The 12,860-nt window shown below is 35.8% G+C and overlaps 1 protein-coding gene across 2 annotated transcripts in view; it reads left to right on the top strand.

Moving 5' to 3' along the window:
* The first annotated feature begins 658 nt into the window (after nucleotides 1-658).
* Nucleotides 659-12,860, top strand: part of PPP1R3A (protein phosphatase 1 regulatory subunit 3A) — a 35,835-nt gene continuing 23,633 nt past the window's right edge. Inside the window, exons 1-2 of one of the 2 annotated variants that reach the window (XM_028489846.2) lie at nucleotides 922-1,119; nucleotides 1,398-1,480. In XM_028489846.2, coding sequence (XP_028345647.1) covers nucleotides 1,009-1,119; nucleotides 1,398-1,480 — 194 coding nt within the window. In that variant the 5' untranslated portion in view covers nucleotides 922-1,008. Of the gene's footprint in view, nucleotides 1,481-12,860 lie in introns of both variants that reach the window. The other variant, XM_007114738.4, reaches the window with a different exon arrangement.

Consider the following 12,860-nt stretch of genomic DNA (forward strand, 5'->3'; position numbering starts at 1 on the left):
TAGGCTATTTCTTCCACCTGGAAAATCCACCTCATTCCAACCCTGGATGTATATATTCTACCTACCCTTCATGGTTTATTTCAAATGATACCTTCTCCATCTAAATCATGTTTCTTTCCTCAGAACTCCCCGCACCTCTATTTAACCCTTTAGAGTTCACATTATATATAAATCCATGATAAATGGTAGCTATCATTATTATTAGACACTGGATCTTTCCAGTTCTATAAATGTTCTCATTCTCTCCTGTCTTCCCTTGCCTGCTCCAATGGATGGATTTAGCTCAAACTACATATTTAGTATTGTGATACTAATTTTATTGTCTTTTAAAATAAATGGTTCAAGTTTTCATTTTTAATATCAACTGGTTAAAATATTTTTATTCTAAAGTTTCAGATTGTTGAACACAGCAGAAAATGATTTAAGATGTCTCTTTGGAACTCATAAACATATGCAACTTTAAAAACTGAGGGTTAAACCTGAAACATGCTGGTGAGAGTAACATGGATGCTATCATATTAAAGGCCTTTGGAGGCAAGCGAGCATAGTTTACACGCCATCGGACCTATTTATAGAGCTGACTTCTTTCTGCAATGTCAACTGTAACCTTATACTTATTTTAAGCCTCAGTGTCTCAAGTATCAGCCTCTACTAGTTGTACAGTTCTCTCTTATTTGATATCAGAGAGCCCAATGGAGCCTTCTGAAGAACCTAGTCAGATTAGCAAAGATAACTTTTTAGAAGTTCCTAATTTATCTGATTCTCTTTCTGAAGATGAAGAAGTTAAAGCTACCTTCAGACCTAGTTTCTCCCCTCAACCTAGCAGACGAGGTTCTGATTCATCTGAAGACCTTTACCTGGACATGCCAGCTTCAGGTGCAAGAAGAGTTTCATTTGCTGACAACTTTGGGTTCAATCTTGTGTCTGTTAAAGAATTTGATTCCTGGGAATTTCCGAGTGGTTCAACTGATTTTGACTTAATGAAGGACATTTTCCACACAGAAGAATATGTTTTATCTCCACTATTTGACTTGCCTTCTTCAAAAGAAGACCTTATGCAACAACTTCAAGTACAGAAAGCAATACTGGAATCAACTGAGTATCTTCCTGGATCTACAAGTATGAAGGGCATTATTCGAGTTTTGAATATTTCTTTTGAGAAGTTAGTATATGTGAGAATGTCCTTAGATGACTGGCAGACATATTATGACATATTAGCAGAATATGTCCCAAATTCATATGATGGTGAAACTGACCAATTCTCCTTTAAGATTTCATTGGTTCCTCCTTATCAAAAAGATGGCAGTAAAGTTGAGTTTTGTATACGTTATGAAACTTCTGTTGGTACATTTTGGTCAAATAATAATGGCACAAATTATATACTGGTTTGTCAAAAGAAAGAACAAGAGCTGGAGCCTGGAAAACTACAGGAAGAAGTTCCTAACAGACAAATAAAAGGCTGCTTAAAGGTAAAATCAAGGTGAGGATATATCTTACATTCCTTACTTTTTTATAATCTTTAGGTTATTTAAGGTCATTCTTTATTTCACTGGTTGTAAGAAATAGCCATTCTGTTTAAAAATATATTTTTGTTATGTATAAAACAATGGTGCTAGGTTTTAATAAGGTCAGTGCTATTCAAATAAAAGCACTGTGTTATCTCTCCTCCAAATGTAAGGAAAATATGGGTATAATGTAACAGATGGCAGGGGGACTGCAATGTGTATATTGCCTACCTAGTGAGTTATAAATTGCTTAAATTCAAACCATGGAATCTAGATTCTTAACATATAAAACTATTTTGTCATTTAATGTATATTTATTTTCAGTGGTTTTAAAATACTTTTGCCATACTTCAAAACATTTCTGATTAACATAAAACTGTATTTCAATATGTATCTAGTGCTCAGAAATTCATAGACTTCCCCCCAAAGCTGTAACAAACTTTTTAACGACTGATTGAGTCATACAGGGATGTTTGGAGTGATACATATTAAGTTAAATCGGAAGAGCTATGACTTTAATGATAAGCTAAGAGAAAGACAGAAGTATATGAGTGATGCATGAATTACACATAAAAATTTATAATTATAACCAAATGTAACATTATAGAACACAAAGTAGCATAATTTAGTAAAAGTAAATGGAACAGAATAAAAAAATGACCTAAATAGAAATAAGGATATAAGCTTTATAGATTAGAGATTTGGGATATGACCCCTCATTAGTAACCTTGCTCTCCTGTTAATGTAAAAAATAAAGAAAACTGAGTATTCAATTCTCTGTCTTGTAGAGTTGGCTAATTTCCATGACAGTAGGCGAGTAGATAAAACATCCAAGAGGAGATGGATTTCTCCTGTTCCTCAGAGTGTCCCAAGGGAAAAATCCACATTGCTCCACCAGCCACAGGCAAATGTTTGATTATCCTCTGGATGGTCCACCGTAACTGTTACTAGACCCAAGGATTCTAGTAACTGCACCAGAAATAGTGTAAGATGATGAAAAGGGAACTGTATTAAGAATCAAGACACCCAGATTCTAAGTGGAATTAAATAAAAACATAAAGAATTACATTGGGAAGTTTCTAACCTCTTATGCTTTAATGCCTTGATCTCTTATACGGCAATAAATAATAACTACTAAATGTGTTATTCTAATGCATTAATGAACTAAATATAATGTAGGTGAAGCAATTCAATCATATAAAATATTTCTGTTTTCCTTATCATTTAAAGTCATTTGAAAGATTGGTTTATCTGACTTTGTGAGATATGCTACATTTCTTAGTCCAAACAAAAGTTTCTCAGGTTTTAACTGATGTTATTGAGAGATAATATAATCATAATCTCTATGTGCTAAAGTAATAGTTTATTAGTTTATGAAATTACTCAGCAACATGTTAGCTATATAGATAAAATAAGCTCAACACTACTTACTAAACTATTTATATACATAAACATACACATATTAAATACTTTACAAATAAGATCATCATCTGTGAATATCTAATATACATGCTGCAAGTTGCCCTATATATTAGAGAAAAGTGAAACTTAAAAAAGGCATAGCCTTATTGTCAAAGACCTCATAAAAGAGGCAGCATTTAACTCTGGATTTTTCTGCAAGTTAAGAAATGCAGCTTTAAAATTACAAGCATTACATACTGAACTATGGTAAAGATAGAGGATTCCTTTGATAGAGCAAACTTGACTTGATAGCAAGAACAAAAAAGGATAACTGCTAGGCCTAATCTATCCCAGTCATGATATTATTGAAACTTCTCCTAGTCTAAGATATGTATAACTGGATATATATCAATACTCACATTTGTATTCAGAACAGTAACCATTGGATTCATAGCGGACACCATTCAAGTTCTAATACTGCTTTGGGGAAAAACTTGAGAAGAGCTAAACCACAAAATCGTCTAAAGGCCTGTAAAGTTTCCTAATGAGTTATAAAAATGGAAAAAATCTCTCTCCTTCAAAACCACAAATACATTTTCTGCACTTCTATAACTTAAAAATGACCAACATAATTCAAACCACATTTTGAAAAAAAGCATTTGCCTCTGGAGGAGGCCTTTTGCGCTGAATTTCAGTCCAACATGAATTTTTACATCTGATTTATATACCACTCAAAATGGAGTGTATAAAGGAAATCCTGACAGATCCTTAGAACAGCATGTGCCATAACAGAATATTTATACAGCTTTTCCATGATATAATTTATATGCAGTGGGGTTTCAAATATTCCTAAAACTCACACAAGAGAGCATTATCAAATTTCTAAATGAATATTGCAGTTGGATTTCATTGTGAAGAGTTTGGTTAGGGAAAAACAGCACACCTTATTAGTGTTCTTTTACAAAATGTGTACTTGGCTAAAGCAAAAATGGACTAATACTTATCTGATCAAAAAAGTTATAGCTTCTAAAATATCTTCCTCCCTTCAAAAGTTACAGAATCTAAATGGGTCTGTTTTGAGCATTTCCACACTTCCTATGTAACTTAATTTGGAGGTCACTTCTTTGAGAAGATAAATGCAGAAGAGAAATGTATGTGAATTTTTACTTCATACATGCAAGTAGATTAATAATAGTGTGTAACAAAAGTCAGAGTTAAACTGAAAATAAGTCTGTCTTAATGTAGAGAGTAACAACTAACTTGAATTCCTCTTGATACCAAAGTTAATTTGCTATCAGGGTCTCAGAGACTGTATCTTCTAAAAGTGTCAATAATCCCTTCTAATAAGTACAGAATGAATTGTGGGAACACATTGAGTGAGGTAGGATTTCTGTTATGTTTTCTCTATGGAGATTTTTTTCAGGTCAGAGTTTGCAAACCTCCACATCGATGTGGTTGTCTGTTTTCTTTGATTCTTATTAATCTATCCACTTTGGACAGAAAGAAATATCTAGAGGGAGAGGGAAACAGAGTTTGTAACTCATAGGCATATGACTGAGCATGACCCGAAGGTATTTAATTGCACTGAAGGGCATGCATCATGAAATACTCGGTAAGTGTCACCACATATGTGGCACTGGTGTATGTGTTAGCAAACAAACTAAGCAGATTTCTGATCTACATCTCAGGAGCATTATTTCAAAATAAATAACCAAAAGAATTAAACAACATTGATATAAATAATATTAAATGTACATAGATAAATAAACTAAAAATAGCATGCACAAGTAGTATAACTTCAGAGTTAAATTTGGGGCTTCAGAGTTAAACATATCTGGGTTTGAGTCCAAGCTGCACCACATGCTAGCTGTGTGACCTTATGCAAGTTAAACTTGGTACCCCTTCTGTTAATTGTGAATAACAATCGTACTATCTCATAGACATTGTTAGAGATTTCCATAAAATAATACATATAAAGTTTTGGCATAGTGTCTGGAACATAGTAAGTTATCAGTAAATAATAACTCCTGTAAAAAGACAAGGCTAACTCTAGCTTTAGGTGGATCTGAAAAACCCTAGAAAAGCCCAAACTGCCCAAAAGTTCCTTTTCTCTTTCCTTTCACGGGTTCTAAATTTTTAGCTTTAGAGAGCCATTTCTTTGTCTTTTGCAGGATTTTAATCAACAAATGAAACTCATTGAATTCTAAATTTTCTGGAGATGTAACCACCTGATATCTAGAACATCTTAACGTTGGAAGAGATCTTAATGACTATTAAAATTTCCATGTTTAATAGACGAAAAAATGGAGGACCAGATCAAAAGGGTTAAAAAAGGCATTGATTATGGCATTGAACAGACACACATATTAATCCCAGTTAATATACACTTAACTATGTGGCCATGGACATATTACTTTACGTCTCAAAGCCTCAGTTTATTCATCTGTAAATAGGGGTAATAGTGCCTGCCCAATATTGTGATGATTAAGCTGAAATAAAATGAGATTATATTTTAAAAACTTCTAGTAAAGTGTTGGGCACATATAAAGTAGTCATTAATACCCAAATATAATTGCCATCATTATTATCAAATTGTGTTCAGCTAACTAATTTCTTGGTTCTTGGACTTGTGTTTTTTCTCCTGACATCATAGTCTTCCTTGTTCAGGTTTCAAAATTCATTCCACAGGTGTTTATTAAGGGCCTGTGTGTCAGGTACTGTGTTGTTAGGCATATGGCTGGAAACATGACCCTGTGAAGACCAGAGGCCCCAAGGGAACAGGCCTCACAGGGGCTGAGAGCAGAGGGGGTGGGTGGGAAAGAACACCAAAACAAAGCTCAGATTCTTTGGGTATACCAGGGAAGCCAGGGATGAAAAAGAACTACTTACATTACATTTCAGGTCTTCTCGGATCTGTGATCTATAACTGATCTTGTGTTCTGAACAGCGGACTGACCTTTTCAGCGTCTCTTTTTACCTCCCAACAGCTGCTAAATATTCCTAACCATTGGGTACACAGACTGACTTCATATGGTTTTGTATTTTGTTAAGTGAAACCAATTTATTATTTTAAGTAATGAAATGGCATGATATAGGTGTTGGATGGTATTTATAACTTGGCCAAGTGAATGCAAATAAATTCCCGAAAGATTTCAATGCCAAAGGAAAAAATTGATCAGTCTTCAATTTTTGCCCCTGAGGAACAGAACCAGGTACATTCAAGAATGGGAAAGAGAGAGATACTTTCTAAAGCATGACTTAAAGATTAGAGAGAGTTTATCTTTCAGGGTGGGAAAATCATTAAAATGAAGCCAAGAAAAGCATTGGAAAATGGTGCCTAAGATATGGTCATGTTGCATGTTCCAGTCAGAGCTTTAGGATTGTGAGACTTCCTTAATTTTCACTTACAGTATAACCTGGGGTCCTGGAAGTAGTGCAAAGAAGTGTCAGTAGCCCCATGAGGCCCTTAGGACTTAATGTATTCCATAACTAACCTGTTTTGAGTGCACGCTATTTGTGGAAGCCAGGTCTGTTTAAGGGAGGGACCTCTGGCAGGGCCATATGGAAACCCAGAACACAGCTGCACAGGACCCATCAGGAGGACTGTTTGGAAGCTGCCAGCTGGTTGACAGCAAGGAACCAACTAGTTTAGAGTTTGCTTGGAGATCTACCAGGGCTTTGTGGCTTCCTGGTCCTGTGGGAAATCCATACCCCTATAAGCCTAGACTTTCCCTAGAGTAGTTTTGAATCTTCTCTGAGAGAAGAGGAAGAAGAGGGTCTCACCACTCAGGGTTTCTCTCAAGCCCTAGTTGAAGGGAATCACTATGGATGCCAGGCCTCACATGGATCCTCTGGGATCTCTATGAGCTTAACTTCCCACCTGAAGCCTATCTGCAGCCTGTAAAAATGGACCAGGGCCCAAGAACTCTGAGCCAATAACGCTCCAGGCAAAAGATGATTGTGAAGTGGGACACTTAAGTTTTTCACCTTCTTCCAATTCTGCTCACTGTGACTCTTGTCCTTGTTCTAAGGTTTTACCCCAGCACCCCAACAGGAATAGTATAAGAGAAGTAACCTCAGGGGCAGTCACCTGAAGTGGGCCTGACTGTCCACTGCGCTATCAGACTTAAAAGATCATACATATATAAGTGTGTGTGTGTGTGTGTGTGTGTGTGTGTGTGTGTGTTTATATGTGTAAGCACACATTTATATAATACACACACACATAAAAATTCCTTTCCTTAAATGCAGACGTCTAGGCTGGCAGGGACTATCTCTATCTTACACCCAATTAAGGTCAGCTGCACAAATGGGCTTTGAGTTTGGATTGAGACAGTGGAAATGGATAATTTTAGAGCAGGGAGCACTATGGGGTACAAGGCAGATTTGAATACAGAGTTTTGGTAGGGGGTCCACAGAAGCAGGAGGACCCTGGGGGTCTGGAGTGTGTGTGTGTATTTGGGAGGGAAGGAGGATTCCAAAAACAACAAGGCATACTGGAAACAGCATGGGCTTTAAAGTAGGGCAGATTTGGGCTTTCATTCTAACTAATTAGTAGCTGTATGAACTTGGATAAATTACGCTTTGTATCCATTTTATTCAGGTATAAAATAGGGATAATAAGCTCCACTTGGAAGAGCTGCTATGACAAATACATTAGCTAACATATATAAACATCTATCCCAGTTGCTGACACTTTGTAGATACTCAAAATGGCATTGGTGATAAATTCCATATTTTAAAATCTTGTACATGGCTAGTCCTATGCCCAAGATTAATGGAGAGATGATTTTTCCCCTCAGTATCATTCCTGCTGCCTGGATCCAGGTTAGTACAAATACATAGTTTCAAAATTATGGGTTCAATAAGCTTTGGGGCACTAACCAGGGAAGCTAATATTTTATGGCATTGCTACTATGGGGAAAAATGATTCCCAAATTCCAGCAACTTCTGGGTTACAAAAAAATTTTGGAACATCGACTGGATTTTTTAGGTATTTTTTTAATGAAGTACAACATGTTTTTTCTTAAGGTAGTTCTTCTTAAGAAGGTTCTTTTGGACTAAAAAACTGAGTTGGCTATACACAGTTTCACCTTATCATCCCTGTATACATATGAATAGAAAATGAAATTGAATTTTTTATTATATCTTTATTGGAGTACAATTGCTTTACAATGTTGTGTTAGTTTCTGCTGTATAACAAAGTGAATCAGCTATAAGTATACATATATCCCCATATCCCCTCCCTCTTGAGCCTCCCTCCCACCCTCCCTATCCCACCCCTCTAGGTGGTCACAAGGCATTGAGCTGATCTCCCTGTGCTATGCAGCAACTTCCCACTAGCCAATGCATTTTACATTTGGTAGTGTATATATGTCCATGCTACACTCTTACTTCGTCTCAGCTTCCCCTTCCCCTTCTGTGTCCTCAAGTCTGTTCTCTACGTCTGTGTCTTTATTCCTGCCCTGCCACTAGGTTCATCAGTACTGGTTTTTTAGATTCCATATATGTGTGTTAGCATACGGTATTTGTTTTTCTCTTTCTGACTTACTTCACTCTGTATGACAGACTCAAGGTCCATCTACCTCATTACAGATAACTCAGTTAATGAAACTGAATTTGATACAATTTTTTCCTCTAAGAAGATCTATTAGACACCATTGCATTTTGGTCATTTCTCTGCTTTTGAAGCATTTTCTGTACCCCACCGCTATGTAAAAAGAAAAAGCTCCTCAGGGCATAACTCTCAAATCTTTTCTGGTTTTTATTCTGCTTCTCTAATAGCTTTACTTGGGTAACTGGCATGGTAGTGTTATTATCTATTATATAAATAATAACTGGTTTTGAAACCTCAGCCATACTATCCTGCTGTTTAAAGATTTTATGACAAATAGAAATAGATTGTCAAACTGGACTGTTATACAGCATTGTTTAGTGACAGAGACCAATTGTACATTAAACAAACCTGTTTTAGGAAATTTTACTGTTCCCTCCCCCTCTAGTTATTCTGAAAATGGTCTGTCTGTGCTGTACCTCAGTGTTATTCAAGTCACAACTATAAATGGGATTCTAACACCATAAGACAATGATTGTCCTGGGTGCGGTTGTAGATTTGAATTTCATTCACCCCTTTTGAAGTTTGCAGTAGTAAAAAAGGTCAAAATATCCCCCAAATTTAAATCTGTAAAGCATGCCAAATTGTAGATGCTTTTCCTAATTATGTGAAACAGATTTTATACCCATTTAACACTGATGGTACTCTGCTTGTTTTACAGAATTAAACCATGATACAAAGCTAACCTACTGACTCTAAAGCTGTGATAAAAACCCTAAGCTGATTTTCATTCTTAAAAATTACTGTGGATGTATTCACACAATTACAAATTACATGGAACTGCTCAGGTAACTTTCAGCTTCATAAGCCACATATGATATAAAGCTGAGTATTTTCACATTTTACTAATATCTCCTCCTGAGGATTAATGTTTATAAATAATTTTATAATAATATATTGTTACAACTTATATCTCTTGAGTATTTGCCAATGGAAAAATCTCACCGAATTTTAAAATCACATTCAGGTACAAGCAGAAAAAAATATGATCTTCACATATAATCTGGAGTAAGTGTATAAGACTACTGTGCTTAGTGTAAATAACGTTATAATCATTTTTTTCCAATGCTAATACAGCACTTGATTTCTGAGCAGTCTTCCTTGAATTGTATTGTAGGAGAGACCATCTAATTCTATCCTTTGCTTTCAGGCAGGATTATTCTGAAAACTACCCAAGGCAAATGCTATAATATTCTCTTTTTAAACATCTCCTGGGAAGATTGTGTTCTTTAGTAAGGTATATGATCAGGAAATTCTATGTTTTTCATGTAGCCATTCATGTTGTTCTATACCTTTAATCTTGCCATCTGTTTACTCTGATTCTCAACTGAATTAAATGTTGGAGTTCCTATCCTTATACTTTAAAATTAAAGTATTTAATTTCTATTTTCCATGTCAAATAAGCTCAACAACTTTAGATTTCCCCCCGAGTTCCTAATGATTAAACTAATAAACTAGTTTGTAGTATTTCAATGCAAAAGTCAGAGAAGAAAAAAGTCATCACCAACCAGTGAATGATAGCACTGTTACAAGGACCGTGCACTGCTGGAGCCAAGGTACCGGGGCAGCTGGATAGGTTAATAGGCTAGCTAAGAAGCTTTCACAATCCTGCCCTCTTTAGCTCTGAGTCCTGAGTATTGGACTCCTATGGGAGTCAGAGAAGGGAAAGAGGCTTTACTTTACTAAATCACAAAATTAAAAGTACTTCAGAAGATCATGTCATTTATTTCTCAATCCTACCTAAAAAGGTAGCTGTATTAGAATTGTTGAAACTCTCTTAGACAAATAACGAATAATTTTGAATAATGGCTACACCCTTTTTTAGAAATCTCATTTTAATACAATTTCATTCAATAATATAATTTTGTAAGTACATTGAAAAGAAATTTTGAATAGATTTGTAAAAACCAAATGTAACCTTGACCAGCTGAAATTTAAACTGTTTTAAGTGTACCTTTTTGTAGAAAGGTTAATACTGTGTTCACAAGCAGAAGTCATTTTAATATACGTTAAAATCATTGATTCTGTGTGTACGTGTCTATGTGTGTGTACAATTTTAATTAAAACGTATTGTTCGAAGCAATGAATATGTACAGAGGACTGGTACCTTCAATCCAGTTGATAATTTATTTAGTAAATTGAACATAGGGAGCAGTATAAGTAATATTGCCCACCTACATTCAAGTTATCCTTGATGCATTGCTTTTTTGTGTGGAAAGCACACACGCATATGTATATATGAGCTTTTCACTTTTCACAAAGATAGTTCAAAATTTTCTAGTATTTTATATTGTTTGTATTAGTAATACCTCATTCAAAGTTACCTTTGGCAAACCAAGTTAAGCTTTAGACAATGGCAGTTATATGAACATTCAAGGCATTTGTTTACAAATCTCATAAAACTCAGTGTAGTTCACCAGGGCTACTCCTACTGTCTATTTATCCATGTTATGGAACTTGCTTTTGCCCTTTCATAGCTTTACTATACTGCCTTAAAATTACCAGCGTTTCCGGCAATATTTTCCCATGGAGTAGCTACTCCTATGATGCAAAATAAAACAACTTTCCTTAAATGAAAGGGTTGCTGTTTGCCATGTTTGCATCTGATGCAATTTATAGGCAAAGAAATTAACATTCAGTGAAACTTACTGTTTATCAGATATTTTTATTTGAGAAGAGGACTTTTGTCATATGTCCCTCTATATCTGTTTAGCCAGAATTCTTCCAATGGTGGCCTTTCAAATGGTGGCCTTTTCCTGCACTTTTAAAAACTTTTATGTGTGTGCCATCTTCTCAAATGGATTGCAAGATCCTTGAGGTCAGCAGTGGTATATTAGTGTAAGCATTATTCCCCACTGTGACTAACAAAGGGTTTTGTGTGGAAAAGCTCTGAAAAAATACTGATTAAACCTGATAACCGTAGAGCCTGGTAAAATCCTAAAGTATCCATTCTGAATACTTAAAGAATGAATTATGCTTTTTATAATTTTAATGATGAGTGCTTTTATTGTTTTCACAATCTTTAAAAATCAGAGTCCTACTGGTCATCTCCATCTGGATATCCATGTGGCAAATTAATTCCCTTACGTCCCAAACCAAAGTTACATTTCCCCTTCAATCCTAATCCTTCTTCCTCTATCCCATACTTTGTTTAAAGTCATAGTCATCATTCCAGTCATGCAAATAAGAAATGTCAACATAAGAACTGATTTCTCTTTTGCCAACTCCTATTAATTCTACACTCATATTCGATTCCATTGCCACATAAGTAATGATTGTTCATTTGAATAAAAATAAACATTGTTTCTGGGGCTTCCTTGCTGGCGTAGTGGTTAAGAATCCACCTGCCAATGCAGGGGACATGGGTTCGAGCCCTGGTCCAGGAAGATCCCACATGCCACAGAGCAACTGAGCCCGTGCGCCACAACTACCGAGCCTGCGTTCTAGAGCCCTCGAGCCACAACTACTGAGCCCGCATGCCACAACTACTGAAGCCCGCGTGCCTAGAGGCCATGCACCGCAACGAAGAGTAGCCCCCGCTCGCTGCAACTAGAGAAAGCCTGCGCATAGCAAGGAAGACCCAACGCAGCCAAAATAAATAAATTAAATAAATAAATTTATTTAAAACAACACATTATTTTAAAAGTAAAGAACAGAGTATACAAAAACCATACTTACACATTATAAAAACAACAGCTAAGAGGGAAATTTATTTCTTCAATAACCACATATTTGTTGTCAAAATTGACTCAAAATTAAATATAGAATTGAACATATTAACCATACTAACATCTTGTAGTAGTTTAAATTTACTTTCAGTTACCAGGGTATCAAAGAAAGATCAAATTGAGAAATAAGTTAATATAGTCTACTATAGGACACTTTATTTAGTCTTTCCTTCTTTCCTGTCTTCTAAAGAGCTGATTCATTGAGTCAGTACAATGTTACTCTTCTGTAATGTCAAGTAATCTTAACATCCCAAATAAAAGAAATACTCATTGGTCAGCTTTTGGCTTCCTTCATATCACAATCCAGACCAGTGGGACAAGAGAAAAATCCAACAGGCTGAATAATAAAAGACCAAAGGCAGATATTGAATGTCCACTGATCAGAATTGAGTCATTCATTCTTTCTCTTTGCCAGGGCCAGGACCAGGGCCAATACTCTCAGTATTGTTGGTTCTGGTTCTGCTGCTGCTGCTTGGGGCACTCACTGATTCTGACGCCTGTGGATTCTGGGTCTGGCTGTTGTTCTGTCTGCTTTTCTTTACCTTAATGACTTGCTTTGACTGGGCCTTTTGCCTCTACCAGATTCCTCCCCTGTACCTAAACCTAAACACC

This window comes from Physeter macrocephalus, chromosome 5 (genome assembly GCF_002837175.3).
Source record: "Physeter macrocephalus isolate SW-GA chromosome 5, ASM283717v5, whole genome shotgun sequence".
Taxonomy (NCBI): domain Eukaryota; kingdom Metazoa; phylum Chordata; class Mammalia; order Artiodactyla; family Physeteridae; genus Physeter; species Physeter macrocephalus.